The following is a 27,359-nucleotide window of genomic DNA, read 5'->3' on the forward strand; positions in this document are numbered from 1 at the left end:
TCACCACCGCACAATCCTGTCATGTCCCTTGCACGTGAATTGTGGCGCTGAATCGCAAGCTGCAGTCCCGATGACGGCCGAGGCGGTTGTGATGATCCAGGCTGGACCATGTGCGCGCGCCGTTGTTGCAGGGAGTGTCCATCGATGAGGACCTACACTCTTGCAGTATCCTGCCGGATACCTCCCGTCTCATCGTCAGGAATATCTAGGATACACGTCGAACACCGCAGACGATCGCAAGTTCGTCGCGAGCCACAGCAAGTACAAGTATTAGTAGCAAGGTCGTTAATAGTGAGCACGAGCAGCTCACCGTGCTGTACCTGTGACGTCAAAGCGAAACAGTCTTCAGTCTATTGACCACATGCAGCACACAGTCTCGTCCTTGCAGCGTCCTGAGATGGATGCAGACTGTATGCCTCTTAGCATCGATGACTCGGCATGCAGAACCAACGTCCATGTTATGGACGCTTGATAGCTCATATGGCACTGCCAAGCGATGACGACGGTGCGTGCAGGATGAAATCCGAACGGTTCGCTGGGTTGGGTATCCGGATACGAGGACTCACTTTGCATTTTCAGCATGAGCTCCAAAGCCGTTGCGTTGGCGTCGACGTCGATCTGGTGGAAGGTGGGCGCGGTCTCGGGCGCGACCGCGGTTCTCCTCGGTGCGTCTCTAGCGTGCGGGTAGCGGTGCTGACTCACGACCGAGTAGGTGCGTTCGGTGCCCATGGCCTCAAGAACCGCGTCACGGACCCGAAGCTCCTCAAGACTTGGGACACTGGCGCCCACTACCACTTGGTGCACTCGCTTGCGCTCCTTGCCGTGCCCTTCTCGCGTCGCCCCAACCTCGCGGGCGGCCTCATCTCGAGTGGCATCGTCTTCTTTTCGGGCAGCCTCTATGCTATCGTGCTCACGGACCAGAAGAGCCTCGGCATGATTACGGTAAAACATCATCATCGCTCCCACCTTGTTCATCGCTCTATCCTACGTAGCCCATGGGCGGCCTCATGTTTGTCGCTGGCTGGCTCTCGTTGCTGCTGTAAGAAGCGTCCCCCAGCGTGGCTTCACGTGTGGCATCAAGCACAACATTGACATCCACTGTTTGTTTCTCCTACGCATCGCTCTTTTGCATTTGAGAGCTTGGCAGCTTGGAGGCAGTGCAAGCTGGGATAGAAGCAAAAACGACTAGCTATCCAAGTCTAGTTTTAGTCGCTGGAGTCGTTGCAGGGCGACTTTTTCTTCCTCGACATGGGACCGCGCGACGTTCTCGGCAGCATGCACCCGCCATCGCAAGAGCTATACGTTCTTAGTTGACATTTGCTGCAGAGTGAAAGGACGGACCTGGAATGCAGCTTTCTTTTCGTGAAATTCGGCATGGAGGTCGGCCACGAGCTGCCGGTCTCGGTCATTCTCATACGCGCGCAGTCCCTGCTTCTACATGCCGTGTGAGCTTCGCCATGTCGTCCTGTGCGCGATGACCACGGGGCTTCGCTTCGGGCTATTGGGTGCTTTTCGAGTCACTTTGACGTCGCGAAGCTGTTTGAGTGGCGACCGTTCAAGCTTTGCCTCGGCTTTGGTATCATCATGGCTGTGCACCGGACTCGGTAGTGTCTGCAAAACCGGGCGGGTGTCCTGTTGGATCATCTCGTCTTGAAGCTCAGACGCCCCTTCGCCATCGGGCAGCACGCAAGGGCCGATCGCATGCGCTCTACCGTGCAGATATATATGAGGCATCGCCTCACCACGCTGTCGCAAGTGTACGTCAAGGCAGCGATGGCCTCGTCGGCGGCGTTGCGAACCTCAAGGATGCACGCGCCAAGCCGAGAGAGTCCCTTGGACCGGCCGCCACCTGATTGCTCGTCCATCGTCGTGAGCGCGCAGTAAACGTCTTCCAGCATCCGCAACGCATTCTGCCAACGCTCGATGCCCCGTGGTTTGGTCTCGTAGAGCCTGTTGGACCACATGGGGCCGTGTCAACACAAGGTAGAAAGTACGTGTGGCGGTGGGGTACTTTGGCAACGGGCTTGACGACCGACGGAAGGTACGCGCCAAGGATGCCGCGCATGTTGTCGCTGTTCTTATGCGGCGCATTGGCGAAGAACCGACCGCGCTTCTCGCCTTCGTAGCTGCTCATGGTGATGCGAAACGATGCGGAAACGGCTCACACGACAATGTGATACGAGTCACGATCGCAAATGCCAGAAGCTGACTCGACTGCACTAATTAGACTAGCCATAGAAGCCTTGCTATAGGTAATTGTAGGCTCATGCGCGCAATGGCACTGGAAGGAGGAGCGTAGGATCCTGCATACATGCTTCGTTGCAGACCCTGCTGGTGACGGAAGCATGGAACCTTTGGGTTGACACTTGAAAAATCCCAAAATTATACCGGTAGGCTCGTGACTTGCACGGTCTCTTCTTACGTCGGGAGCTCGTTCATGGGTGCAGGGCGAAGCGATACCTTCGTGCCGGCTTGATTTGCGCGCGAAGCCGGGGGGTGTATCCGGCATCCGGATACAAGTCGACGCATCGCGGCGATTGGCTACAATTCAAATTTCGGAACATGGGCCAATGAGAGGGACGAAAACGAACAAATCTGGCGACGATACAAAAATCAAATCAAGGCCGATCAGGACCGCCGGAAGAGATGGAGCGCGTCCTTAGCGCCCTTCGGTCGACGGGTACGTCCATGGCGATAGGCGGAGCGATGGCATGGAAGCATGGACATGGCCCCTCCATGGAAGAGAGGTCTGTGGCTCATGGCGCTCGTAGAGACGAAGACACGCCTCATGGGCGTCAACTACGTCGAAACGTTCCTTGACGAGGAGGGTTGGGAAGAGATCTTGACCGCGCTTGTCGGATGCCTCAGCGACAACAACGCCAAGGTGACGCAGGGAAGCCTGCGCATGCTCGCCAAGCTCATCCAAAGCCCGTCCAAGCCCACAGAGCACATCCGCGGCTTCTTCACGCTCCTCTGGGGGCCGCTCAAGGAGAAGCTCGGGGACAGCAAGGCACCGATCCGCGAAGCCGCGACCGACGTTCTGCTGTGCCTCATCGAGAAGATTGGCATGGCCTGCGTCCTGGACCGCCTCCGGTTCTGCGCTGGACACAAGAACTGGCGTATCCGCGAGCAGGTACACGCTTTCCTCGACCACCTTCGTTGCACCCATGCGCGTCTTTAGGTGCTTGTCTGCATTTTCATGGCCATGGAGCGCTTCCGCGCCGAGCCGCAGCGGATATGTCAAGATGGCCTTTTGGAAATGGTAGGTTCAATCTCCATGTACACCGCTTGCTCACGCGTTTCCAGGCCTTGAAGCTGCTCGAAGACTCGACAAAAGATGTGCGCGACGCAAGCCTCAATGTGATCCACGTGCTCTACGGAATTCGTGGGGAGTCGCTCTTGGTACCGCCAGCTTCATTCACTTGCGACCCAAGTCCTTATGCCCCTTGTCTCATAGCTCGAACTTCAGTCCAAGAACCTTCGGCCTGCCCACATGCGCTTGCTCATGGGTCGTCTTGGTGGCGAAGTAAGCGCGCTTGCTATGTCTACGCTTCCGACCAAATCATATAGGAAGCGCCAGTAACCAGCGCGAGCAGCAGTACTAGCAGCCAGCCCAAGCGCCCAGTGGCTACGATTCGCCCGCCGTCGTACTCGCTGCCCGGCATCCCCGTCGCCGCGACGTCTCCGGCCAAAGCCAAGCGGTCCGTGTCATTTTCACCACCGAGATCGGCCCCCGTCGTGCCCGTGTGTGCGTACACGGACAAAGAAGTACGTCCTCGTACCATACACAACGTACGTAAACATTGAACGTCCTAGGTGCAACAGCAAATGACCATCGTCTTGGACGGCCTTGCCGAGAACCAAGAGTGGACAACGCGAGTCAAGGTCCGTACCTTGGCCCTCCCAATGGACTCGTGGACCCAGTCGTTGTGTTGTAGTCGCTGCAACATTTGCAGTCCCTTGTCGAGAAGGGTGCGACGCAAAGTGCTGTGTTTGCAACGTCGCTGAAAGCCATGCGCGACCGCATTTGCGACCAAGTCGGCGACCTGCGCTCGACCGTGACGCGAGAGGCGTGCAGCACGATCTCGTCGATGGCCAAGGCATTGGGCGACGCCTTCCACCCGTTCGTCGACAGCTTTATCGCAGCGTTGCTCAAGTCGGTCAGCGTGACGATCCAAATCGTGGCCGTCTCGGCCGACTCGTGCGTCAAAAACATCATCCAAAGCACCGACAACGGGTACCCCAAGGCCGTGCCCAAGTATGCCATACAGCCGTGCACCCGTCACGAGGTAACTTGATTTGTAGGTTTATTGACGGCGCACGTACCAAAAACAACTCGATTCGACTGCACTGTGTCGAGTACCTCACACTCGCGTGGAGCACGTGGGACCCGATGGCTTTTGATCGGTACGGCGATTTATTTACTTTGGTCGACGGTTTTTGACGCTGGCACTAGACATACTGAGACAATGGCTATCCTCCTGCCGTCCATCATTGGGGACGCCCACGCCGACGTTCGCGCTGCAGCACGCAAGTGCTTTTGGGCCTTCCATGCCGCGCATCCGGTAGGCCACGTCCCAAGTGCTACCGTTCGGGCGACTTATACGTGCTGTAGCAACGAGCAAATCAGGTGCTTGATGAGCTCGATGCGTCCAGTCGACGCCGCGTCGTCGATGAAATGGCAACGGCTCCCGCAGCACCCGCGAGCAATGCTCGACCGGCCTCCCGAAAAAACGCCCTGGACGCTCCTTCCGCAGCCGTGGGCCCGATTCCGTCAACCGTCAAGACGGCGCTGCCCCAACCTGCGGTTGTGCCCCTGGGTCCTCGTCGTGTCTTCAATGGGTCCGAGCACGAGGCGCACGCAAGCTCGTCGCAAGTGCCATCTGGGCCGCTTCGCGTGCCCATTCCCGTGCGCAAGCAGCCGCGCACCGATGACCGCGTCGACGAAGCCCCTCGGCGGAACCAGGCATTACGCGTCCTCAACACCAACACGTCATCTGTGTCGACTGCGTCCCACTATGTTGAGGTCGCCCCGACACCCACGTACGGTGGTCCATTGCGTGTGGAGGTCGCCCCGGTGTCCAGCCGATCGACGCATCCGGAGAGCACTCGGCGCCGTGCCTCGGCCACCGACGACAACCAGCGCGATGACCGACCGAGCTCTCTGTCGTCCGAGCTGTGGGAGAAGCGTGCCGACGACGCCATGTGGTCGATCCGACTCGAGACTGTCGACCATCTTTTGCGCATGGCCCCGAGCGTGATGCCACCCGACGCTGCCAAGATGGTCAAGATTGCAATGGCGCGGATTGGTGACTCGCACTTTCGAGTGGCGCAGAGTGCCATGAAGCTGCTGAGCCTCCTCGTACCGACGCATCCGTCGCTTGTGTTGCCGTACTTGAAGACGGCCCTACCCAAGGTAGCCTTGTTCATGCCCCCATCTGTTCGTGCTCCTTATACGATTATACGACCGGTGTAGGTGTTTGCCAAGCTAGTGGACCCCAAGGAAGGAGTTCGCGAGCAAGCCACGCTGGTGCTCGAGGCCATTGTCGCGTCATCGCAGCAAGGCGGCTACGATGCGTCGACGCTACTGAGTTGGATCGTGCCGTCGATGCTCGATGGACCCGTCAAAGTCAAACTCCTCGTGTACAACTGCATCTTGCAGCTTCTGCCGAGCGCACCCGAGTTTGGCAACGCCCCGGGCCCGCTTCGCGCGCTTGTGCTCAAGCTCGCCGACTCGATCGAGAATGATCAAGCTTCCGAGCGCGGTACCGTCACGGTCGTCACGAACGTGCTGGAAAAGATCTGCGAACTCTACGATGCGTCGTTCTCGATGGTTCTGCAGCAGCTCTCGCCATACAAACTCGGGCACATTCAAAAGTGCATAAACGTCCCGGCCCCGAAACTCAAGCGCAAGCACGAGAAGCCCGCCCCGCCGCCTTCAATGCTTACGAGTCCCAACCAGCCACAGGACGCTGAGCCAGGGACGCACGATTGGCTGGCCGTGCTCTGCGGCAACAACGCGTCACGAGAAGACAAGTTGTCTGCGATGGACAAGGTAGACATGTGGAAGGAAAGAAGTACCTCGAACCCTTGCACGTAGATCATGAAGGACATTCGCACGCAAGGTGCGTCCGTGCTTTGTTCGCCCGTGACGAATGCGATCGAGTGGCCGCGCATCGTGCTTGCGCTCCTCGATCTCGCCCTCGACAACGACTCGAACGAATACAAAATTTTGCAAACCAAGGTCATGCAGACAGCGGCGTTGATCTTGGCGACGCCCGAGTACGCGTCGTATGCTGCCACCAGCGTCGAGTCGCTCGTTCTCCAGCTGCTCTCGCGGGCATCCAGCAACTCTGTCCTCGTGCGCGCTATTTCGTTTCAAGGACATATGACCTGAAAGTGTGCAACTAGGGCCTCTACTTTGTCGAAAAGTTTGTAGCGCTGGCCATCACCGCCGTGTCCAACATTGCCAGCATCCGGCTCCTGGTCGCCCTCACAAAGTCGTCGCCGCAAGAAGACGTACACGTGCAAATCGCACTCAAGGTGCTCAAAACCGCTATCGATGCGATCGCGTCCTTCGATGCGCTCCACGTGGGCGAGTTTGATTGGATCGCGTCTGCTGTTGTCCAGGTACTTTATGGCTGTTGCCACCCAGTAGACTCTGACGCTGCTAGACGCTGTGCCACGCCAACTCGGGCGTCCGAAAGAACGCGGTCAACTGCCTCGTGAGCCTCTACTTTCTCGGCGGCTCCAACTTTGTGCCGCATTTGCACGCGCTTCCGCCCCACTACCAAAAGCTCGTGAGCCTCTATATTGAAAAGGCCCAAGTCGCAACGACGCAACGATAACGACAACGGGTTACAGTATTCGTATTAAATAATCACCGATCATGTCGGCGTAAAGGGCTGGATGCGCGTCGGCTGGTCGTACGCCGGGTGCGACGATGCGATTTCGCACAAAACGTCGACGGGGGTCGGGCAATACTGCTTTTGGAGGTAGCGCCAGCCAATGTCAAACCCAAAGCTGATGACGGCCACGAGCAGCAAGGCGAGGTAGAAGCGCGGGAGCGACAAGAGACTGAAGAACACGTCGGTGATCTGTGGCTGGAGCAGCGCCGAGAGCTTGGGCGTGTTGAGGACGACAACAGCTAGAAAGTAGAGCACGATACTGCCGACCGAGACACCAACCACAATTCGGTTGACGGTTTGCACCTTGACGAGCATGCGGATGGTCACGACGAGAATCGCGCACGAGAAGGACGCGACGCTCGTCATCCAGTGACCCGCCATGCGTCCGTGGGACGACGGCGACGCCCCATCGCCGAGTATTGCGACTGGAACAAAGTAACAGAGCGCCGAGTGGAGGATCGCCAGCAGCATGTGGGACAAAAAGAGCTTCTCGTTGAAGCTTTCGCGGAGCTGACCGGACTGATAGAGCTTGGGGTACTTGAGCGCCATGTCGGCCGAGACGTGCTAAGGTGGACAACATTTGTCCATATTCAAAAAGCGAATTAGGTACCTGATCAAAGCCGTAGCCGGCGACGCACGGGTACGAGGTGAAGAGCGCATTGTAGCCGAGCGAGAGCATGTCGGCGAAGAAGATCTGGCCCGAGAGGCCCGAGACCCAAGCGAACCAGTACTCGGTGAAGACGACGAGCATGTTCTTGTAAAAGTAGTACAAGATGAACTTGGAGATGCGCTGGTAGCCCCACGCGCCATGGACGAGCAGCAGTCGACTTAGAAAGCGAAACTAGACCGAGGTGAGGTTAACAGGACAGCTGCACTAGAAACCTGAGCAATCGAATAGTCGCTCGCGCGCACGGCTTGGGTGCCTTCGTGGCCGCTAATGCCAATCCCGAGATGGGCGGTTTGGATCATATTGACGTCGTTGGCGCCGTCCCCGATCGCCAGCGTAATCACGGGCAAGTTGTCGCGAACGAGTCGGACAACTTGTGCTTTCTATACCCTCCGTATCGTACGACAGTACATGAAGGCACATAGCACACCTGCTTGGGCGAGACACGGCAGCAAATACACGCGCTGCAGCGCAACGCGAGCTCCAAGAAAGCGGTTTGCATCGAGGGCAGCATCGCAAGCGAGAGAGTGTCGCCGTCGAGGACGAGGACTTCCTTCTTGGAGATCTTGCCGCGGAGCTCGAGAAGCTCCCAAATGTACTCGTAGAGGTCGTCTTCGGAGGTGCTCTTGCTGCTCAAGCGGTGGACCATCATTTGGCTCTCCTGCTGCAACAAGTTGCACGACCGGCCAATGTTGATCGCCGTCTCTTCCTTGTCGCCCGTGAGAACCCAAATGCGAATGCCAGCCCGGAGTAGGATCTCGATGGCCTCCGGTACGCCATGTTGCAGCTTGTCCTCGATCGCCGTGACCCCCAAAAGCTAAGTGCCAAAATCGAAATGCTGTCATAGCCATTCAATGTACCTCCAAATTGGTTTCGATTGCGCTGGCCACTGCTGCGACGAGGGCGTCGTGCTCGTCGTCGGTCGTGTCGGCGCTGCGCGTCATCGTGACTTGCTGGTGATGGGCGTGCCACTCAGTGTACGCGGCTTCGTCGAGCGTGCGACACGCAACGCAGAGAGTCCGAAGCCCTTCCTCGCCATAGTCGTGGAGCTGGCTGGATGTCCACGCGAGGTCGTCGGCTTCGGTCGCTTGGAGTCGCTTTAAAATGGCCGTGTCGGCGCCTTTTGAGAAGAGCCGAATGTCGCCACTCGGCGTGCGCACGATGATCGACATGCACCGGCGGTCGCTGCTGAATTCGAGAACGTTCAATATCGTATACGTCTCGTCCGTCATGGTCACGTTGTTGTACAAGAGAATGCTGGAGACGGTTCGGCACTTGAAGACAAAACTACGCAGTTGCAATGTGATATACATGCAGTATTGTCGGTTCTACCCCATGTTGCGCGCCGCGGTCACGATCGCGCCTTCGTCGGGACTTGACGCTTGAAAGGTGATGCTCATGAGGTCGGTGGAGTTCTCAGCGTCAACTTCAGGCACCACCGAGTGGCAAAGCGCAAGGCAGAGCCAAAAGTCCAGCAAGCGAGGCGACAGCGGCTCGCTATACAGTGCGTCCCAGGCGGGGGACCCAAAGAACGGCAGCGGTAAATGGCCACTGGGGCTGCGGATCAAGGCCTTCTTCACCGCTGGCAAGCTCGCGTCAGGGATGTAGGCGTCGAAGCGATACGATTTGTTGACACCAACAACTGCGCATGCGAGGAAGACCATCTCGTTGCAAGTCAACGTGCCTACACGCGCTGTGTGAACAGCATATACGGTGCTAGAATGGACCTGTTTTGTCGGAGAAAATGTACTCGACTTGACCAAGTTCTTCGACGAGGTTGGAGGTGCGGGATTTGGTGCGGACGCCGTTGGAGCCCATCATTTCAAGGTCGGCTTCGATGAGGAACTTTTGCAATAGTTTGACGACTTCAATGCCGACGTAGAGCGAGATCGGAATCAAGTTGGAGTAGGCGACCATAAAGGTAAAGTATGCTTCAACCCCGTCGCTCAACGGCGGCGGGCTGCTTGTGTTGAGCGCGTTGTGCAGATACGGCAGCGTATTGCGGCTGTTCCAGAGCAGCATCGCAGTCGCATTGATCACACAGAGCATCGCTAGACAGAGTAGCATGAGACAACGTGTCGTGCGTGGCCAAAGTACCTTGAAGGAAGAACACAAAGTAAAGACACCGGTTCATCGAGTTCATGACAGCACTCGACTTGTACGGCGGCTTGCTCGAGTTCAGAAAGGCCTTGGTCTCGTGGCCCGTGTACAGGACGAGGGCGATCGCCCACTTGGTGTGGCGCACGACTGTGCCGCGGCACAGCAGTTGTGACAACGTGAGAAGAACGGACGTGTTGTTGACGTACAAACTGCCCCGAAACGACACGAGCGAGGGGTTGGGCGATTCAAACTCGACGCGACCATCGAGACTGCCGAGCTCGCGTGCGCTGAGGCCGTTCTGGACAGCGTACACGGTCTTGAGGTTGGTTTCGCCATCGAGGTTGGCCGTGTCGATCGTGCACACGCCGCACTGCGTGTCAGACGATGTCAAGAGCAAGCAGTCGGCCGGTACTTCGCGGTCTTTCTCAAGGTACAGCATGTCGCCCACCTACGGCGGTGCTAAGTGCAATCTCAAATTCAATGTCAACACCTTGACGTGGTCCCATCGAATAGCCTTGGAGTAGAAGAGCGTCGTGTCCTTCTGCGCCGCCGAGCCCTCGTAGCTTGATGTGAGCACGGACACTTGGCGCGCATTCACTTCTTGGTCCGAGAGGTATCGCAGGTAGTCTTCGTACGCTTCTTTGGCGGCCGTAAACAAAAGCACGAGCACAAAGGTCACGATGAGCGATGTCGGGTTCTTGGGCGAAAATGGCATGCACGTGAGGATGCTCAGCACGAGGAAGTAGACGTTGGCGATGCGGCGGAATTGCTCAAAGAGGTTCTTGGGCAGAAACGTTAGTAGCGTGTACTTGGTCGTATGGATCGCGTTGGGCATGAAGCCGCGCCCTGCGTTGAAGGCCGCGTCGTTGATGTGCACCATGCGGTTGCCTGCGCTTGGGTGTCGTGCCGACGCCTCTCGTATCACGTGCTCCTTCATGGTGCTCCACGCCGGCGGCTTTGCGCGGGGGCGTTTTGCTGCTGCAGAAAGGCCAACACGGTGGCGATTCTATTTTTAGACGGGGAAAGCGCACCTTTTTAGGTGCGCTTTTTGTACCCACTGCATATTCCGTTGCCTCATGCACGAGCACTGATGCACGAGGCCTCATGGCAGGAGATTTCCGATGTGGCACGAGTGCTCAGCCAAACTCTCATACATTTTACGGTACTAGCACGGTACTAGCACTGCATAGTGGCAGGAGAGCGTGCGATATGATGCGCCGTGAGGACGATCCATGCAAGGGAAAATAGTGTGATGATGAGTTTCCATCGTCGCAATGCCCCAGTCGTTGTTTAGCTCTTTGACAAGGCGAGTGCGTCACCGTTCGTCAACTGCCATGTAAGCTTAGCTCGGCTCTGGCATGACGTGGAACCGTTACCACCAAAAGAGCACCTGTTTCTGATAAAAGGTGCGCCTCCTCGATGGCATCCGGAGGCTCATTTCCGGCAGGATTTGCGGGAGTTTTTAAAGTGCGATGGCGGAAACGGGCGGTGCAGCGGCGGACGAGGATGAGATGACGTACGAGACGTACGAAGAGGTTCGCCGCGAGCAAGCGCTCGTGGACGACGAGGTCAACTTGCTCTTCGGCATGGCCGACGTCGACCACTGCTCGTATGAGCACGGCTACATGCGCCAATTCCTGCACGCGTGCCTCACCTGCGCGCCTGCTGGCACGGCCGCTGGCATTTGCCTTGTGCGCCCTACGTTCGCCTGCAGCTCGCTCACGGTTGGCATCGTAGGCGTGCAGCTTGACGTGCCACGCCGACCACGAACTCGTCGAACTGTACACGAAGCGCCACTTTCGCTGCGACTGCGGCACGTCCAAGTTTCGTACGTCGTCGCTGTCGCAAACTCAGCTCTTATCGCGTCTCGTAGCAAACGTGCCGTGTACGCTGTACGAAGGCAAGGACAAAACCAACGGCGAGAACGCGTACGGCCAAAACTTTGGCGGTCTCTTCTGCTCGTGCCACCGCCCGCACCCGGATCCGGATTGGGAAGGCTCGGACGAGGTGTCAAAGCCAGATATGCTTCTATTGTGCTTATGCGACGACCAGACCATGATGCAATGCATCGTTTGCGAAGACTGGTACCACGAAGTACACCTTTTTGATGGTATGTCCCCGTGTATGCATGCCATACACAGCGCATGTAGAGGACGGAGGGGCGACCCAGGAACCTCCTGCGTCGTTTGACGAGCTCATTTGCCGCGACTGCATGGCAAAGCACGGCTTTTTGTACAAGTACATTGACGTGGCAGCGTCCGAGACCGCTATGACGCCGTGCCGACTGCCGACGACGACGCCAACGACGACGTCGGGCCCGACGTTTTGGCAGGACGGGTGGCGCCAACGACTCTGTCGCTGCGAGGCTTGCGTGCGCCGCTACGAGGACGCCAAGGTTGCGTTTCTTCTCGACGAGAATGACCCGCTGTCCACGTACGAAGCCAACGCCAAAGCGGCGGGCGAAGACTTGATCACCGCGGGTAAAAAAGCCTTGGTGGCCAAGCTCAGCCACACGCAGCAGGTCCGTGTGCTTTGTGTTGTATAGCAGAACTGAGGAATCGGATGGGATAGATCGAGATGGCGATGGGCGTTGCCCACATGACGTCGTCGCTCAAGGACTTCCTCAGCGACTTTGCACAGTCGGACCGGGCGGTCAAGGCCGAGGACATCCACGCGTTCTTCGAGACGCTGCAGCAAAACAAGCGGCAGAAGCGAGAGTGATGCTCTGTGAGGTACCACAACGACTCGGACAGGGTGCTTATAATTGGCTCTGAAAAGCGAACTGGAGTTAAGAGGCAACGAAATGCAATTTCAGATGTTGTGCCAGACCGTACACGTCGCCTAGCAACAGTCGAGTTGCGCTCGACATAGCTGCTCGCGTCTAGTTAGCCCTAACCATAAATGAGATGGATACTAATATTGCAGTGCATTGAGATAATCAGTCGACATGACTCTCGCTGGGGGTTTTGAATCGGTTTTGAACTAGAAAATGGCGTCGGCCGGCATCGCTGGTACTCTCGCGTCCTCGCTCGTTCCGACAGCAAATGCTCGAAGTAGATCACATGCACATGATGGCTGAGCTGCAGCGGCTCAAAGCACAAGTCGTCGACGTCGCGACGGTCAACAAGAGCCTTCTAGAAACGACGCGGTCGATCGAGGCGGAGCTCTCGTCCTTCGCCACGCTTTCGCAGCTGGACGCTGGCCTGAGCCTCAAGGTACTACGACTTGATGCGTCTTTTGTTCATAGTTACCTGTACACCAATCGTATTAGGCGTCGACAACCATGGTACCGACTCAGCTCGACGAGCTCAAGCAGTTTGTTCTCCAAGTATGTTCCATTTCCCAAGCCTTCCGGAATACCTTGGCTCGTTCGCTAGGTGCTCTCGTCCAAGACAGATCTCTCGCTTCTCGACGTCCTCTTGCCAAAGAAGCTCGACACGAGCGTCTTTGAAGTAGACTCTCCATCTATAGTCTGCTGCACTACAAAAGCTGAGTAGGCCTCCCAGCGACAGCACACGAAGGAGTACGCGCGCTTCGAAGACACGGTCCGAACGCTCTTTACATCGTTCGTCGCCGACGTCCAAAGCCACGTTCAAGAGATTGCAACTGGCATCGCCGCGCACGAAGTCACGGTGGCCGGTCACGCACAGCGCGTCGAGGCGACCAAGGACCATCTCAGCACCCTTGACATTCGACTTCGGCGCCTTGAGGCTGTATGCGGCGTGGATCCCACCGCCGCCCGCATCAGTCCGAGCGCGACGCTACCTGCAATGGCCGCGGCCTGTGCGTCCTTGGAAGCAGCCCAAGCGACGCAGATAGCGCTGGTTTCTGACCTGCGCGAAGCACTCGGTACGATACGCTGTTCGTTTCGCCGGCCTTTCCTCTCCTGATGCTTTGTAGAGACCACGCAAAGCCAAGTCGGCGCGCTTGAAGCGGTGGCGACAGGAACCAAGCGCGATATGTCTCGAAACATCGCCAACGAGATCGCGCGGCTGCAAGAAGCCGATGCCCATGTACAGCTTTGTGTCGACAGCAGATGGACAAAGTTGGGACTAGGGTCTGCGTCAACTCGAGAAGAAGATTATAACGCTCGTCGAGTCTGTCGATGCGGTTCGTTATAATGTGTCTAGAGTAGCCACGAATGGCAACCGTGGGTTAGGTCAAGGAGCTCGCGCAGAGCGCCCAAAACGACGTGCACGCTTTCCAAAATGCAGCAGCCACGTCCGTCTTGGATACGTACGACCGGCGCGTCGCAGGCTCGGTAGGTGGACCAGCTACCATACCAATATCTTCCGCATCCTTGCAGATTGAAGCGCTGCATGCAGACAACCAAGGGCTGCGCGACGCATTCCACAAGCACCACACCGTACGCCCTTCTCTTCGAAAACGCTAGTGCCACCAGGTACATAGACGCTTGCGGCGCAGTCGAGGTCCATCGAAGACTCGGTGCGTGCGCACGACACGTCCTTGTGCAGCGTTGAGCACCAACTCCGGCAGCTCGCGGCCCACTGCCGCGCCATCGAGTACATGCTCTCGCTACATTTAAATGTATTGTCACTGTACGCCTAGGCGAGAACTCGCTGCGCTCAAAGGCCCGTTTATCACCGAAGTGCGCAACCTCAAGCAGGAAAACTTTGTCATTCTCGACGAAATCCGCCGCCAACAGGTGAGCTTTTGCCTCGGAAGAATGATACACGAGACGCCATAGGACATTTCGCGCGAGCTCGTCCTCGACTACAAGGACGCAGTCGGCGCCTCGGGTCCGACGCGCCCATCCACGCTGCCGCCGACGCATGTGCTGCCGACAACGAGCGCCAACAAGGCGCGGGCCAAGACATCGCGCCCACAAACGTGCGGTCCACCCGTCAACTGCGCCAAGCGCTTTGGTGTTGTGCACTCGGCGCGCGAACCTCGCGAACGCGAACGCGCCCGCACGGCCGGGGCCAAGCCCAGCCCCCGCGTACGGCAGTCTTCGCAGTGGGTACATAGGATCCTTCATGTCAAAACTAGAGCGATGGGCCCATTGTACTGCCCCCGACAAGGACAAATCAAGCAACACAGTTCCTAGCGTCGATCGAGAACGTTGACATCGAGAAGCAACACGCGCATGCGGATGGCGACGAGGATGACGACGAAGACCCGGCGTTTGAGTTTGGCCGCACGAGCCCGCGCGAGAATGGGTTCCTAGTTCGCGATTTGCCGTACGTCTCTGCATGACGCTAGCGCAACCGATGATCGATGATGAGCCTAGGCACCGCGTCCCGAGGCGTCCGCAGAGCAGCCACGACTACTAGCTTGCGTCGTCGTTGGAGCAACACAATAGGCGAGAGCGTTCTCAGCGAGCTTCTTACAATATAATAATACGGACCTTTTCTCTACATCGTGCTGGTATTTACAAGTCGTCGTCTTCGATCTCGGCGTTCTTGGCGCGAATCGGGACGTACGCCTCGACCGACTTGCCTGCGGCGCGCTCGGCTTCCTTCTGCGAGTACTGCTCCTGCGCCACGTCCTTGAGCCGGCGCTTGTGCACCTTGGACTTGATGTGCACGGTGCGCGCGACCTCGTCCATAAAGTGGCGGCCGCACGGCGTGCAGTAGAACTGGCCGAGACCCGGGAGGTCCTCGTCGAGCTCAAAGGTCATGACCGTGCCGGTCGTTTCTTCCTTCTTCAGGTCGTCCTGGATCTGGTCAATGTCGCGGCTGCGGCTCTTGGTCGCATGGCCGCGCTTGTAGCCCTTCTTCTTGCAGTGGGCACGCTTCTTCCCGGTCGTCGGCCCCGCCATGGTTGCAACTTCAACTGTGATACCAATGGCATCGCGACAGGTCATGCCACCTCTGTCCAGTCAAACAAAAACCTCTTCAACCGCATACACACGGCAAAAACGAAGTTCGAATCGAAGTATAAAGCATGACAGTATTGGGTGCTCCACGAAAACCTCTCACAACGCATGTGCTGGAAAGAGCACCAAGGAAGAGCCTGAACGTTCCAGACGAGCCCGTCGGGGATTGTGCTATCTAATGACACGCAACTCGTATCCTTGAAGCCAACGGCAGTGTAGGCGCGTCCGCCACGTACGCGCGAGATGGTCAACAAGAGGGCCAGTAAGTCATCTCGAGAAGCTATAACTCGGACGAATTGACGTCGTTCAAATTTCGACAAGTTCTCTCTCCTGCCATAGACGTTCTTTTATGCATTCCCGTTCTCGATCCATACAACCATGGAGATAGACAGCGTTCATGGTCATGAGGCTTCGCCAAGCTTCATGTCGTGCGAGCGTACTCACCTTGTAGATACAACATCATCGGCTCTGCAGTGCGCTCGGTACATTGCACCCCGTCTTGTCCCATGGCCACTGCTGTCGCTCGTCCTCGGCATATCTTTTGGCCGAGATTGCGTGCGACTAGTCGTCTTCGGGTCGCGCCGGGGCCATGCATTTTAAGAGGGTTTTGTCAACGTAAACGCTGGCCGTGCTGGCCAGTAATCAAAATATTCGATCCTCTTTTAATGCATCGATAACAATAAATACATGCTTCTTTTATTTGTCGTCCAATGGCCTTGTCACAGGATGCATACAAACACCAAGGTCATTTCTGTTCCCGCTGGTTCGACATGAAAAAAAGGTTTTTCAAATAGAATAAAAAGTACGACGCAATATAAAACAAAATTGATCGGGCTCCCGAGGTATCGTCGCCAGCGGTCACTTGGAATAATTTCGCCATGGTGCTCAACCAGAAGACCGAGCACGTGTACCCGTACGCCTGGGACGTCGTCTCCCGCGCCTTCTGGAACAAGTACCCGAACGCCAAGCTCACGCACGTCGAGCGCATGGACGTCGTCTCGCGCTTCATCGACGGCGAGGGCCGCCTCCACTCGGCGCGCCTGGCCAAGTGCTCCCAGAACAACATGCCGGGCTGGGCCGAGTCGATCGTCGGCAAGTACTCGTACGTCTACGAAGAGACGATCTGCGACCCGGTCGCCAAGACGCTCCAGCTCAAGTCGACGAACCTGAGCTTCCGCAGCGTGGCCACGATCAACGAAGTGTGCCTCTACACGCAGGCCAAGGGCCCGGACGGCACGTTGTCGCACACCAACTACACACAGGACGCGCAGGTGAGCGCGTTCGTGCCGTTCCTCTCGCAGAAGCTGGAGCGCCTCTCGGTGAGCCGCGGCGCCGAGACCGCCGCCAAGGGCCTCAGCGCCATGGAGGCCATCTGCAAGGAGATCTTTCAGGGCAGCTTTGCGCTCTGCGAGCCCGCCAAGTCGAGCTCGCTCCACGCCAAAATCAACCTCGAGTGAACCGACGTCGAAAAATGTATGGTGATGGCCGACGGCTGACGCTGCCGACGCGACGATAGACGTAGAGGGTCGTGCGCGGTCAAAGCTTGGGCCTTGTATCTATTTAACCTTGTGCTTTGTTGCATGTTCTATTCGTCTTCATGTTGCGATTGCGAGCAAGGCCGATATATTTTAGAGCACCGCTTATGGCGGCGACAGGGTCTCACCGTCGATCGCTACGTCTGCGACATCAATCGTCGGAGTAATGTCTTCGACCGACACGGCAGCTTCGTTCACCGTTGTCACGTCGTCGCCTCCCGCAGCCTCATCTTGGTCGTCAGTGCTTGGAGACTCTTCCTCGACGACGAGCTTTAGGTCGTCGACAGCGTCCGTTACCACGCCCAACGCATCGGCCTCTTCCATCGTTGTCGTCTCCTCGGCGGTGGTAGTCAACACCGCGTCCGAGGCGCCTCGGAGCTGGGTAAAGCACACGTGGATATCGACATGGGGGTCGTTTCCGAGGGCGCGGAGCGCGTCGGTCGGGATCGTCAAGTGCTCTAATCAACGGTAATCCGTCAAATATGGTCGCTTCTTCCTCGGTTGTCTGTACCTTGGAGCTCGACAAGGATACGCACGAGCGCAAGCCGGACGTTGAACACTGGGTCGCTAGCGAGCGCAAAGAAGGGCGCTGCGAGCGACGCTTCAAATAGAGGCGCGTGGCCGCCAAGGACAAACGCCCGACAGACGCGGATATAAATCTACGCGTGTAAGACAAATGGCCAAAGAGGTGGAGGTACCTGGCGATGTATGTACACGGACGAGGCCTGGAGCGCTCGGACCTGGTCGGCAAGGGCCTCGGTCCACTCGGGGTTCTCGGCCAAACACGCAAAGAGAAGCGGAACCGCCTAGCCAGCATCCATTTTCGCAAATAGGTCGATGTGTCATCAACGTACGTGGAAGCTCGAGTCGCGTACGCACGCAACGTCGTCCGTCACGAGCTGAAAGATGAGCGGCGCCACGATCGCAAACGTGTCGGCGGGCGGAAAGAGCGTGCAAATCGCGGGCAGTTGCTCGCTAATGAGGCCGCGGAAGCGCCACTTGAGCTTGAATTTCGAGTGCGCTTGAAAATCGTTGAATTCGGCGAGCACTGCGAGGTACTCGTGGCGCGCGGTCGGTGAAATGGCGGCCAAAAAGTCGGCAAAATGGGTGATCGAGCCCATCTTGACGTCGTCAATGTCCTGGAGAAACGTGTCAAAGGCGCTCGTGAGGTGCGCCTCGGTCATTTCCGGCCCCAAAATGCGCGCAATCTCGTGGAGCGAGTGTGCGAGCGTGCGCCGGACCTTCCAGAACCCGTCGACGGTCAGCGCCTCAAACGCGCGCGAAATGCGCGGCCAGCCGTCGCGTCCGAGCGTGAGCAGGACCGCCGGAAAGTTGTAGGCGCAGTGAAACTTCATGTCGGCTTCGGCGCCGCTGAGAAGAAGCGCGGTCGGACGCGTTGCCATGTCGGCGTACGACGTGGTGAGCGTCTCGGTGATCTCGTGCGGCGGCAGTGTCGAGAGGTACGGACCGAGCTACGTGATGACAATATGAACACTTTGTATCAAGGTATCAGGAGGAAAAATACTTGCTGATAGGCCGCGATACGAACCCACTTGGAGGCGTCGTGGGAGAAGGCCGTGAAGAGCGGTGTGAGCGCCGACGCCCGCTTCTCGGGTGCAAGCGTCTTGGACATATCGACGAGCGACTCGGCACACGCCTTCCGGACTCCCCAGATTTCGTCCTTGGCCAGCCGCGTGTACGCCGGCAAGAGGCGTTCTAACCGCCATACGCTCAGGATAGGTAAGAGAAGACGAAGGCCGTACCTTCCGTGACCTCCGGGCCCGCCGTCATGCACACGTTGGCAAAGTTGAGCACCATGGCCTTCCGGACGCGGAAAACCGGATCTTCGGAGAGCGAGATGAACTCGGGGACGCAGAATTGGCAGCAGAGGTCGCGGCCGAGGAAGACGGCGAGCTTGTTGAGCAAGATGAGCTGCCACATAAATTTTCGATGAGATCGAGAGGAAGACAAGGAGGCGACGTACAGCGGTGATGCGCATCTGCTCGTCGTCGTCTTCATGCGCAAACGGCAGGACGAGCGTGAGCACGTGTTGGCCTTGGTCTTCCGACTTGATAATTTCGGCGATCGTCACGAGGCTCTCGCATGCAATGTGCCGGACTTCGGCTTGGACGTCCGAAAGGAGCTTGCTCATGAGGGGCATCATGGTCTCGAGCACGATCTTGTAGCCGTCGTCGCCGCCGGCCGAGACGAGAAACTACATGGAATCGCGTCAAGCATGACAGCACACGACGCGCGCAGACCTTGCACAGGCCTGGAAGCTGCCCCGCAACGTGTTGTCGTACGACAAACTCGACGTCGCTCACAAGCGGCTCGAGAAGCGGAATGATGCTGGTGCACGTCTTCTCGTAGCTACCGACGTCATGAGCTTCGCCCATGCAGAGATGCCTCATCAGGTCAAGACGCGTACCCAGACGAGACTGCCGTCTCTTCGAGCATGCGCACGTGGATGACCCGCTGCAGCGCAATGTTGCTGTCGACATAGCGGATCACGCGGTCGAGGTCAGTGAGCGAGTCGTCGATCGCGAGGTCTTCGAAGGTCGGGCCGCCATCGCGGTCGTCATGGTACCCTCCCTACGTCCCATGCGCATGAGGCTACGCGCCCATGCCATGGCCGCAGCTGACGTACGTGCTCGGACATCATCCAGCGCTCCTCTAGTCGGTCGACTACGAGGAGGGGCAATTGAAATTGGAATTGACGCCCAGTTGCTTATCCGGATGGTCCCGACCAGCGTATCCGGATTACAACCAGAATCGACGCCGGGCTGGCGTATCTTTGGCGCCAGCGTAGCGGCGCGACCCGCGCTGGCGCAGCTTCATCGCTCGACGGCTGTACCTGGGTAATACTGTCAGAGGTACTGTAGAGTCACGAGGACTGTGAAGATCTTCCTTGGGGTGTGGCCTCAATGGCGCGCCCTCGTAACGGCCATCGGAAGCGCTGTGGGCGAATTGGTAACGCCGGCCGGTAACTTACGCGTTGCAGCGCATGAGGTGTTCTTGCTTGCATTACACGAGTGCTCTCGCAACAAAAATGGTGCGAGCTATGCTCTTGCAGCTCCAAGCACTGGATGTGGTCGGCCTGGACAGTGTTGGGTGGACGAGCCAAAGCCGATGTTGACACGCTAGGGCAACCGAGGACGCATTGGGTCTGACAGCTAAATGACACTGCAGCACATATACCGGTACGACCATGGAGCCGCATCAGTATAGAGATGCTTGCATAATGATAGTTCAAGGTTCCTCCTTGTATGCTACGTGCACCTGCGCCGACCGAATCAAGCCGATTGACAAGATTGAAGCTGAACCTCATAGATCAGAGGAGCATAGACGCAAGATTTACTTATCTTCGCAGACGAAGAGGTGCACAAGGCTCGTCACTTCATCGCAACTCCACGGCCCACCACGACACGGCCGACTTTGCCTGCGTCGACATGTCGTATTGGCGCGCGGCGAACGTTGTCGTCGTCAAGATGCTCGTCACAAGTGCGTCATCCGACGTTGCCGTTTCACACGCGTGTGAAAAATTGAAGCATGCATTTTTGTATGCTCTATTTCACACACACATCCAATACCACGTGCAAAACGTGTACGGCGTGAAATACAGCAGCATGCAAACTTCAAGACGATTGCCAGCGGCGACGTCTAGTGATACTAACCCGAGCCCTGTGAAAATATGGCCACCCTGGTTTGTCGTTCTCTTCCACTGAATAGCCGAGGGATCGATCACTCATATCGGAAAAGCCCCCGGTATTTCCCAGGACGCTGGGGAATATCGGATTCTTTTTGATATTATTTTTATTGCTGCACACACAACCAAATAGAGCTCTTTTGATTCGTCTGGAATGGGTTGGTGGTGGTTACTAGTCCGCTCTGGACGAAACTTATGCCGTATTGTATGCTTCTGGCAACGCCAATCGATCTGCCCAAGGTTGATCGTGAAACCCTACCCCTGCCACCGCTGTCAACTCGAATGGCCGTGGAGTAGTCGATGAATAGTCACTAGTTCGCATGTCAAACGCAAAGAGTGACGCACATTGCGTGTAGACGCTGCGCGTATAGACTCTCTACGAGGGCGACGAGGACATGTCGTCCGCAGTCGGCGTGCACTGCGTTGTATCTTACCTGGTAGCAGTGGTGACGACGCTGAAAGAGTAAAAACTCATGCATTACGAGTATGCAGCGGACTAGAATGGGAGGATTGGGTTGCATTGGGCTGCTGAGTCCTGCTGGAATTGGTCGGTGAGCTCGTGGATCGCTGCCACAAAAGCGTCGATCACGCAAAGGTCATCAGCACCGGCGTCGCACGTGTCCATAAGCGCGGTCATACCATCCATCGCGGCGGTCACCGTCGCCTTGGAGAAGACGTCGTTGGCCGCCACCGGCTCCACGAGGCCGCCGAAGCGACGCTGGAGCCCAAACCAGATATGGCGCAAGACGTTGCCGACATGCACGAGGTCAAGGTGCAAAAACGCATGCCACTCGGCATCCAGCGTGCGCCGGAGATCGGCGAGGTCAGTCGGCTCTTCGACGCTGAAGAGGAGGCGCAACGACCGACTGAGCTTTGTCGTTATGGTCAGGCGCTTGACGGCGCGCGTCTGCGCCACGCCATACGCCTTCTGAAGCTTGCTGCGGCGGTCTTTCTGGTCGTGGTACCGCTGCTTGGCAGCGCCCGCATCTCGAGCCCACACCTCGCCAGCGTTGTGGATCGTCGCTGCACCGATTGAGAGCTTGAACGCCGTCGCAAAGCCACCGCGCGCACTCGGGCGACCGCCGACCCAGAACTGCGACCCGCGAGTGCAGAGGTCCGAGATCGCTTCCAGCGCTGGGATCGAAGGCATGCGGCCGACGATGCGCAGGGCGTTGTACGCATGCAGGACGACGGTCGTTTGGCGCATGTCGTCCATGGCCCGGTAGCCGAGCGCAAGATGCGCCGAGATCACCACGTCGAGCATCCACTGCCCGGCCATCCACGGGTTCAGCCACGCTCGGGTGCGAGCGACCGCCGACGACTCGTCGTCCTTGGTCGCTGCCCACAGAGCAAATCGGAGCGTCTCGGCGTCCGCGTCGAACACACGCTTGTGCTCGGTGATGAGGTTGGGGCGCTGCAAGCCGAGAAGGACGTGGCGATACGACTGCTTGAGCGCCACGACGGTCGACGCGGCCACCGATGCGCACGTGATAGCGTCCTCTGGCGGCCCTTGTACGGCGAGTATCGAGACAAGCAGGCACTGTGTGGCAAACACGAGCTCTGTCGACGCCACCTTGGTCTTGCCATACGCGCGCAAAAGCGTGACGTACGGCCGCAGTGTCGCCCCGGTGCACTTGCCGTAGCGGCCATCGTTCTTGTCCGACGTCTGCCGCATGGCGATCGTGAGCAGCGGGACGAGGACGTCGAAGAACAGCATGTCATGCAGCCCTTTGGTGGACGTGGCAGGCGCCGTGGCCTCGTCCCACGCCACGCGAGAGGTCACCGCGATGCGTGTTCCCGGCTGCAGGATCGGTGCGACCATAGCCAGAAGGTTGTAGACCTTGCCGAGATGGTTGTCGCCGCCAAAATGCCGCGTATTCTGCGTCCAGTCGCTGCGTAGCGCGGCTATATACGCGAGCTGCAGCAACGAAGCACGATCCTCTGGCAGACCAAGCGTGTGTGCCATCGTGGCGACGAGGTCATCGAGCGGAATGCGGTGGTCGTCCGCGCGCAAGCACCAGTCGACGGTGTCGCCCATGCTGAGATCCGAGTGGCTCAAGAGGAAAGCGGCGAGTGGCGTTTTTCCAAGAAGAACACCAACGTCGCCGAGCGTCTTGAGGTACGGAAGCTCCAAACAAAGCTCGGACGCAAGGGACTCGACGACGCGGACGCAGTGGTTGGTAACGGCGGTCGCCGCCAAGAGCGTCGTCTCGCCTTGCTTGAAGGCCGCCCAGACAGCATGCACCTCGCCCATGAGCTCATCCATGTCCAGCACGAAGCATGTTGCGCGAAACTGATCGTCGGCAAGTTGCGCCACTCGTGCATCCGCGGGCAACGTCTGCACTGGAGGTGAGTACGCCGTCGCATCAAAATGCGGCATGTCATCGTCCTCGTCGTCTTCGTCTGCAAGAACCTTGAACGGGTTCGAGAGGCCACCTTCTGCCGCCGTCGTGCGCCGAGTTGCAGTCGGCGGTCGTCGCGGCGCGAGCTTGGATCGAATCGCGCGCAGCAAGTCGAGAAAGTGCATGTGGCCAGCGTCGGGCGGTAGCGACCGTGTTGCCATCCAGCGCAGACGAATACTCGTCGAGAGCTCCGTCCAGATGTGCGCCGGCACGAGCAGCCCTTTGTCGGCGACGTCGAGAGCGGCGGCCCAGATCTGTTTCGTTGTCCATGCCCCGGGCGTCGTCGTCGCCTTCTGCTTCTTCTTCTTCGTTGTTGCCGTCGACGTCACACGCTGAAGCCACGAGACGACGGCGTCGGTGGCGGCCTTGTACTGGTGCCACCGGCTCGTCATGTGCTGTGGCTTGCAAAAGGGCGACTGCGATCAGACTGCAACATGCCCTAAAACAAGGAAACGTTGACCTATTCAGGATAAATCCTCAAATTGAAGGCCGTGCACAAAGTGCGTCATCCTTCCAGCAGTGGGATCTCGGGATTGTATTGCCGCCTCCTCTCCAATCGCAGTCTGCTGTATGTTGGTTCCAACATCGGCGCGCAAATCCATCAAGCTGTGGCGTCGGTCTCACGGCCGCGGTCGTGCGCGACCAGATCACCAAGGAGATGACGCTCGAAGGCGGCGCGCTTGTGCTGGCCGACATGGGCATTTGCAGCATCGACCACAAAGACCAACCACACCCTGCCCCAAGAAAACCCGACGATTAAGGCAGGGGACGTTTGTAACAAGGTGAGCCGCCCGGTTACCACAATCTCGCCCGAACGTGTGGGTCACTGTGCACCGTCGCCGTGACCGCACACGCCGTGTCATCTTTTCTTCAGTTTCGTTCGTCTTGCATCCATATCAGTTCAAGTCCCACCATCCTCTGCACATACGCATTTGCACGTGCCTCGTTGCCTTTGCCACGTTGAAGTATGCCCTTAGTCTAGCTCATCGTATCTAGCATAGTAATTCTAGGTTAGTCTTCTGTCGTATTTCTTTCCAATGATCACGTTCAGTTTTGCCTTGTCTCGACCACCGGGTCTTGTCTAAGGCTTACGCTTCCTCATCACGCGCAGTAGCAGTGCCTCAACGGAGACGTCCAAGAGCCACTCGTTACAACGTTGGACTTCAATGCACATGATTCCGTACACCGACGAGTCCAAACTACGTCACACGTAGTACACGATCCCTCCGCTAGATTGCACGCTAACCCAATGCAAAACCTCAACCAAAGAGCTCGACCAAAACCAGCCCCAAGAAAACACGAGGTTAACCCTAGTTTAATGTAGACGGAAAGTCGAGGGTTCGATCCCATGAAATGCCCCGGAATTACTAGCTTGCTAAGGGGATTTGGCTTTTTGGACACGAATGCATTTTATCGAGTTGTTCAAAAACAGCCGAAATGAGGGACTATCGACTGCTGTGCTAGAGTATCGACTGCTGTGCTAGAGTAACATCGCAACTGTCGATAGAGAATAGGGTCCTTGCGGTAACGGTATAATATAGTGAAAGATTTGACAGCGTCGTGCGTGGGAACGCTGGACAAGCGGCAACGATTACACTGGTCCGCTCCGTCGAAAGGTCCTTGTTCTCAGCTTGAGCTTGCATACCCGATGGCCGTCAAGTAGCCCTACCCTAGCCCGTTCTGGCACCAACCCAATAAACGCGACGAGTGGACATGCGACGACAGATGTAGTACTACGACTTCGCATTCAACTTGCATGTTGTTGCTTCTCGGCTACGCTGTCAGAAGATCGCGCTGGGTCTGACGAAGTCGCGTCGAGATTTGCAGCGCATTGGGCCGAATATCCGCGTCCATGCAAAGGCAGTCAGCGCCAAGCGCGCGCAGCCAGGCCGGTCCATCGACCGAAAACGACGGCGCCAATGTGCCTTGCAGCACGCGCGTCGCAATGACCGAGTCGCTCAGCGCGTGCCCGCGGGCGTTGCGGAGCTCCGCGTACGGAAGACCGCGCGTATCAAGCTCCGAGAGGATGACGCCAAAGGAGTAAATGTCGGCGGCCGTCGTATAGTGGCCGCTCTGGAGCACCTCGGGCGCGACCCACCGGCACGTGCCGACGCCGGCCGTCATCGTGCCGCTTGACACTTCGCGCGCGACGCCAAAGTCGGTGAGCTTGATGTGTCCACCGGTGTTGAGGAGCACGTTGCGTGACTTGAGGTCGCGGTGGATCACGTCGAGCGAGTGCAAATACAAGAGACCTTCGGCGATCGCCAGCGCCATCTCGAGCCGCGCCGACTCGATGAGGACGACGTTGGTGGCGAGCAGTTGGCGCAGGTCGCCGAGGTCCATGTACTCAACAACGCACCAGAGATCGATGGGCCGGCTCCACGCCGCGCCGAGGAAGCGCACAATATAAGGGCTCGATAGTCTGCACACATTCATGAGCAGTTGAACGTCAAGAAGTCGTAGTCGTCGTACTTGGAGAGGAGCTTGGCTTCGGCGACGAGGCCGCAGACGTCCTTGATCGCTGTGCGGTGGGGCAGCAGCGCCTTGATTGCGACAGCCTGCCCGCGGTAGCTCCCGAGAAACACTTGGCCAAACGCACCAGATGCGAGGACGCGCTGCTTGGTCAGCAGTGCCTCGTCAATGCGGAACGGCAGCAGGTCGGTCATGTCGAGGCGGTCGTGCATGCTCGCGTCGCTGACGCTCGACGGCGCCGTGCCATCGTCGCTCGTCTTGAAGTAGCTGTGGCCAGATCCGCTCTGCTGCGCGCACTGGCGCTTGAACGCAAAGGCGCTGATGACAACGACAGCGAGACCAGCGAGGCTGCCCCAGACGATCGGTCCGGGTGACGCGTGCGACGAGTTGAAGAACGCTATCCAATGTACGTACGGGCGTGACGACATACGATATGTACTCGTACGATGACGTACGTTCTGGCGACACGCAGACCGCGATGCTCAGGCTGTTGCCATTGGGGATGCCGAGGAGGGTGCCGCCGGCCGCGCACGATAGGACCTTGGATGCGCCAATCACAACGTTTTTGGCGTCCTTGAGTGCAAGGTAGGATGGCATATCCAAAGTGAACTCGGCCAACTCGCAGCGATCGCAGCGGCTGCATGGCATGAGCGAGCGACACAGAGGCAAGGTAGATCGTACAAGGTCATCAAGGTGGTCGAGAGCTGCACGTTCTTGATGCTCGTGATCGCATTGGCGTCGAGGTTCCTAGCATGTCCATGGATCCGATGTAAACGGCAAGGTATGGTGCCATAGGGGCTCATACACGTGGCTTGTGCGGCGCCAGTCGTAGTTCTCCAAGGCCACGAGCGAGTTGTTGTAGAGAGAGCTAGAGAGAGAGAAGCTGTGTTTTCGAACCGCTATAGAGTCGCACGGTGTACATCGTATCGACGACCGGGCCATTGACGTAGCTTTGCAGCGTATTGTTGTCCAGCACGCTAGCACACGCCGTAGAGTACTTGACACAGAGAGGCCAGCGCAGTAGACAGTACTGTACATCGAGGTGAGTCGCGCAGGCCAGAGCACAGTCGCTGGCAATGTCGAGAGGCCGTTGTTCGGTAGCGCCCTACGCAAATACTTCAACACGGCGTGTTGCATGGACGAGGTTCGCGTTGTCAGACAAGATCGAGAGGGAAGCGGGAAGCACCATCTTGTCGAGCTGTACGCCTGGGTTGAAGGCAATAACCCTATGATCGCATAAGGCGTGCATCATCCAGAAAGGGTCGTCGTACAAGGTCATGCAGTTTGCGATCGCACTGCCGTTCGGTGCTTTCGAGAGGTCGCCGACGGTCTTGATCCCATTGCCGACGAAGCGTAGCATACTGAAGTCCGGGATCTGGAGCAATGCGGAGGCGCTGGTTGTGACGAGGCCTCGAGACGCGATGAGACTTGCGGTCGTCCAGGACGCGACCTCGGCGCAGCGGCTGTCGACGACGCAGAGGGCCGTGCTGTCGTTCATGCAATAGCCGGTCGACAAGGAAGGCCCTGTGTATGGACAGGCCACCTCGGCCAAAGTCACACCAACCACCGCGAGGACGGCGGCCATAGGTCGGCGGAGCATGGTTGCACCTGGGTTGCTTCGGTCGAGATTGGAAATGCCAGAATATCGAAGTGCAAACTGGTCGTTTCAGCCAATCCGAATCGAGCACCCAACACCGTCGCACCTGATTGGCTACTTTTGCCAAAGATCG

The 27,359-nt window shown here is 57.8% G+C and overlaps 11 protein-coding genes across 11 annotated transcripts; 5 read left to right on the plus strand and 6 right to left on the minus strand.

Moving 5' to 3' along the window:
- The first annotated feature begins 474 nt into the window (after positions 1 to 474).
- SDRG_03350 (hypothetical protein) lies at positions 475 to 1,114 on the plus strand. Its single transcript, XM_008608983.1, has 4 exons — positions 475 to 530; positions 580 to 665; positions 713 to 942; positions 993 to 1,114. Exons 1-4 carry the CDS (start codon positions 481 to 483, stop codon positions 1,041 to 1,043), a joined length of 417 nt encoding a protein of 138 aa, XP_008607205.1. The 5' UTR covers positions 475 to 480; the 3' UTR covers positions 1,044 to 1,114.
- Positions 1,083 to 2,183, minus strand: SDRG_03351 (hypothetical protein). The gene is made up of 5 exons (XM_008608984.1): positions 1,995 to 2,183; positions 1,762 to 1,950; positions 1,480 to 1,708; positions 1,342 to 1,434; positions 1,083 to 1,296 (listed from the first exon to the last, which is right to left on the minus strand). Exons 1-5 carry the CDS (start codon positions 2,132 to 2,134, stop codon positions 1,186 to 1,188), a joined length of 762 nt encoding a protein of 253 aa, XP_008607206.1. The 5' UTR covers positions 2,135 to 2,183; the 3' UTR covers positions 1,083 to 1,185.
- Positions 2,184 to 2,564: 381 nt separating this feature from the next.
- Positions 2,565 to 6,985, plus strand: SDRG_03352 (hypothetical protein). The gene is made up of 15 exons (XM_008608985.1): positions 2,565 to 2,680; positions 2,772 to 3,133; positions 3,182 to 3,262; positions 3,307 to 3,402; positions 3,458 to 3,526; positions 3,571 to 3,768; positions 3,817 to 3,885; positions 3,939 to 4,258; positions 4,306 to 4,407; positions 4,457 to 4,565; positions 4,616 to 5,416; positions 5,477 to 6,055; positions 6,101 to 6,361; positions 6,412 to 6,630; positions 6,675 to 6,985. The coding sequence occupies exons 1-15, from the start codon at positions 2,647 to 2,649 to the stop codon at positions 6,846 to 6,848; spliced, it is 3,474 nt and encodes a 1,157-aa protein (XP_008607207.1). The 5' UTR covers positions 2,565 to 2,646; the 3' UTR covers positions 6,849 to 6,985.
- On the minus strand, positions 6,888 to 10,612 carry SDRG_03353 (hypothetical protein; the record flags this gene model as incomplete). The annotated part of the gene is made up of 9 exons (XM_008608986.1): positions 6,888 to 7,472; positions 7,519 to 7,749; positions 7,791 to 7,958; positions 8,006 to 8,392; positions 8,436 to 8,862; positions 8,908 to 9,259; positions 9,303 to 9,626; positions 9,673 to 10,123; positions 10,166 to 10,612. 9 exons carry the CDS (start codon positions 10,610 to 10,612, stop codon positions 6,888 to 6,890), a joined length of 3,372 nt encoding a protein of 1,123 aa, XP_008607208.1.
- Positions 10,613 to 11,123: 511 nt separating this feature from the next.
- Positions 11,124 to 12,600, plus strand: SDRG_03354 (hypothetical protein). The gene is made up of 6 exons (XM_008608987.1): positions 11,124 to 11,366; positions 11,413 to 11,503; positions 11,549 to 11,682; positions 11,728 to 11,785; positions 11,826 to 12,196; positions 12,247 to 12,600. The coding sequence occupies exons 1-6, from the start codon at positions 11,148 to 11,150 to the stop codon at positions 12,394 to 12,396; spliced, it is 1,023 nt and encodes a 340-aa protein (XP_008607209.1). The 5' UTR covers positions 11,124 to 11,147; the 3' UTR covers positions 12,397 to 12,600.
- A 31-nt stretch (positions 12,601 to 12,631) lies between these two features.
- On the plus strand, positions 12,632 to 15,055 carry SDRG_03355 (hypothetical protein). The gene is made up of 14 exons (XM_008608988.1): positions 12,632 to 12,686; positions 12,733 to 12,890; positions 12,947 to 13,003; positions 13,053 to 13,127; positions 13,173 to 13,524; positions 13,576 to 13,688; positions 13,732 to 13,785; positions 13,835 to 13,936; positions 13,982 to 14,041; positions 14,086 to 14,198; positions 14,245 to 14,341; positions 14,384 to 14,635; positions 14,686 to 14,876; positions 14,927 to 15,055. Exons 1-14 carry the CDS (start codon positions 12,665 to 12,667, stop codon positions 14,967 to 14,969), a joined length of 1,689 nt encoding a protein of 562 aa, XP_008607210.1. The 5' UTR covers positions 12,632 to 12,664; the 3' UTR covers positions 14,970 to 15,055.
- Positions 15,002 to 15,517, minus strand: SDRG_03356 (hypothetical protein). Its single transcript, XM_008608989.1, has one exon. It carries the CDS (start codon positions 15,500 to 15,502, stop codon positions 15,068 to 15,070), a length of 435 nt encoding a protein of 144 aa, XP_008607211.1. The 5' UTR covers positions 15,503 to 15,517; the 3' UTR covers positions 15,002 to 15,067.
- An 825-nt stretch (positions 15,518 to 16,342) lies between these two features.
- Positions 16,343 to 17,102, plus strand: SDRG_03357 (hypothetical protein). The gene has a single exon (XM_008608990.1). It carries the CDS (start codon positions 16,393 to 16,395, stop codon positions 16,969 to 16,971), a length of 579 nt encoding a protein of 192 aa, XP_008607212.1. The 5' UTR covers positions 16,343 to 16,392; the 3' UTR covers positions 16,972 to 17,102.
- An 18-nt stretch (positions 17,103 to 17,120) lies between these two features.
- SDRG_03358 (hypothetical protein) lies at positions 17,121 to 19,751 on the minus strand. Its single transcript, XM_008608991.1, has 10 exons — positions 19,697 to 19,751; positions 19,478 to 19,641; positions 19,311 to 19,419; positions 19,034 to 19,264; positions 18,813 to 18,981; positions 18,575 to 18,765; positions 17,904 to 18,521; positions 17,748 to 17,855; positions 17,561 to 17,708; positions 17,121 to 17,507 (listed from the first exon to the last, which is right to left on the minus strand). Exons 1-10 carry the CDS (start codon positions 19,709 to 19,711, stop codon positions 17,155 to 17,157), a joined length of 2,106 nt encoding a protein of 701 aa, XP_008607213.1. The 5' UTR covers positions 19,712 to 19,751; the 3' UTR covers positions 17,121 to 17,154.
- A 1,495-nt stretch (positions 19,752 to 21,246) lies between these two features.
- Positions 21,247 to 23,549, minus strand: SDRG_03359 (hypothetical protein; the record flags this gene model as incomplete). The annotated part of the gene is made up of 1 exon (XM_008608992.1): positions 21,247 to 23,549. One exon carries the CDS (start codon positions 23,547 to 23,549, stop codon positions 21,252 to 21,254), a length of 2,298 nt encoding a protein of 765 aa, XP_008607214.1. The 3' UTR covers positions 21,247 to 21,251.
- A 1,316-nt stretch (positions 23,550 to 24,865) lies between these two features.
- SDRG_03360 (TKL/DRK protein kinase) lies at positions 24,866 to 27,252 on the minus strand. Its single transcript, XM_008608993.1, has 9 exons — positions 26,901 to 27,252; positions 26,790 to 26,855; positions 26,666 to 26,734; positions 26,550 to 26,606; positions 26,435 to 26,497; positions 26,311 to 26,376; positions 26,085 to 26,266; positions 25,630 to 26,026; positions 24,866 to 25,579 (listed from the first exon to the last, which is right to left on the minus strand). The coding sequence occupies exons 1-9, from the start codon at positions 27,227 to 27,229 to the stop codon at positions 24,931 to 24,933; spliced, it is 1,878 nt and encodes a 625-aa protein (XP_008607215.1). The 5' UTR covers positions 27,230 to 27,252; the 3' UTR covers positions 24,866 to 24,930.
- Positions 27,253 to 27,359: the final 107 nt, after the last annotated feature.

This window comes from Saprolegnia diclina (genome assembly GCF_000281045.1).
Source record: "Saprolegnia diclina VS20 unplaced genomic scaffold supercont1.8, whole genome shotgun sequence".
NCBI lineage: Eukaryota > Oomycota > Saprolegniomycetes > Saprolegniales > Saprolegniaceae > Saprolegnia > Saprolegnia diclina.

Bases quoted from the DNA above. Each gene is read 5' to 3' on its own strand.
- SDRG_03350 (XM_008608983.1), top strand. From the start codon at position 481: ATGGCACTGCCAAGCGATGACGACGGTGCGTGCAGGATGAAATCCGAA. The intron at 666-712 runs GTGCGTCTCTAG...ACGACCGAGTAG, and splicing joins CGCGACCGCGGTTCTCCTCG to GTGCGTTCGGTGCCCATGGC. The intron at 943-992 runs GTAAAACATCAT...TATCCTACGTAG, and splicing joins AGAGCCTCGGCATGATTACG to CCCATGGGCGGCCTCATGTT.
- SDRG_03351 (XM_008608984.1), bottom strand. From the start codon at position 2,134: ATGAGCAGCTACGAAGGCGAGAAGCGCGGTCGGTTCTTCGCCAATGCG. The intron at 1,951-1,994 runs GTACTTTCTACC...GTGGTCCAACAG, and splicing joins AAAGTACCCCACCGCCACAC to GCTCTACGAGACCAAACCAC. The intron at 1,297-1,341 runs GTCCGTCCTTTC...AAGAACGTATAG, and splicing joins AAAAGAAAGCTGCATTCCAG to CTCTTGCGATGGCGGGTGCA.
- SDRG_03352 (XM_008608985.1), top strand. From the start codon at position 2,647: ATGGAGCGCGTCCTTAGCGCCCTTCGGTCGACGG. The intron at 3,527-3,570 runs GTAAGCGCGCTT...CAAATCATATAG, and splicing joins TGGGTCGTCTTGGTGGCGAA to GAAGCGCCAGTAACCAGCGC. The intron at 3,886-3,938 runs GTCCGTACCTTG...GTTGTGTTGTAG, and splicing joins AGTGGACAACGCGAGTCAAG to TCGCTGCAACATTTGCAGTC.
- SDRG_03354 (XM_008608987.1), top strand. From the start codon at position 11,148: ATGGCGGAAACGGGCGGTGCAGCGGCGGACGAGGATGAGATGACGTAC. The intron at 11,367-11,412 runs GTGCGCCCTACG...TTGGCATCGTAG, and splicing joins CGGCCGCTGGCATTTGCCTT to GCGTGCAGCTTGACGTGCCA. The intron at 12,197-12,246 runs GTCCGTGTGCTT...CGGATGGGATAG, and splicing joins AGCTCAGCCACACGCAGCAG to ATCGAGATGGCGATGGGCGT.
- SDRG_03355 (XM_008608988.1), top strand. From the start codon at position 12,665: ATGGCGTCGGCCGGCATCGCTG. The intron at 13,128-13,172 runs GTAGACTCTCCA...AAAGCTGAGTAG, and splicing joins TCGACACGAGCGTCTTTGAA to GCCTCCCAGCGACAGCACAC. The intron at 13,689-13,731 runs GTACAGCTTTGT...AGTTGGGACTAG, and splicing joins TGCAAGAAGCCGATGCCCAT to GGTCTGCGTCAACTCGAGAA.
- SDRG_03356 (XM_008608989.1), bottom strand. From the start codon at position 15,502: ATGACCTGTCGCGATGCCATTGGTATCACAGTTGAAGTTGCAACCATG.
- SDRG_03357 (XM_008608990.1), top strand. From the start codon at position 16,393: ATGGTGCTCAACCAGAAGACCGAGCACGTGTACCCGTACGCCTGGGAC.
- SDRG_03358 (XM_008608991.1), bottom strand. The intron at 17,856-17,903 runs GTACGTTGATGA...GATGCTGGCTAG, and splicing joins TACGCGACTCGAGCTTCCAC to GCGGTTCCGCTTCTCTTTGC. The intron at 17,508-17,560 runs GTACAGACAACC...ACCGTTGATTAG, and splicing joins TATCCTTGTCGAGCTCCAAG to AGCACTTGACGATCCCGACC.
- SDRG_03360 (XM_008608993.1), bottom strand. From the start codon at position 27,229: ATGCTCCGCCGACCTATGGCCGCCGTCCTCGCGGTGGTTGGTGTGACT. The intron at 26,856-26,900 runs GTACGACGACCC...ATGCGATCATAG, and splicing joins ATCGCAAACTGCATGACCTT to GGTTATTGCCTTCAACCCAG. The intron at 26,267-26,310 runs GTACGATCTACC...CATGCCATGCAG, and splicing joins TCGACCACCTTGATGACCTT to CCGCTGCGATCGCTGCGAGT.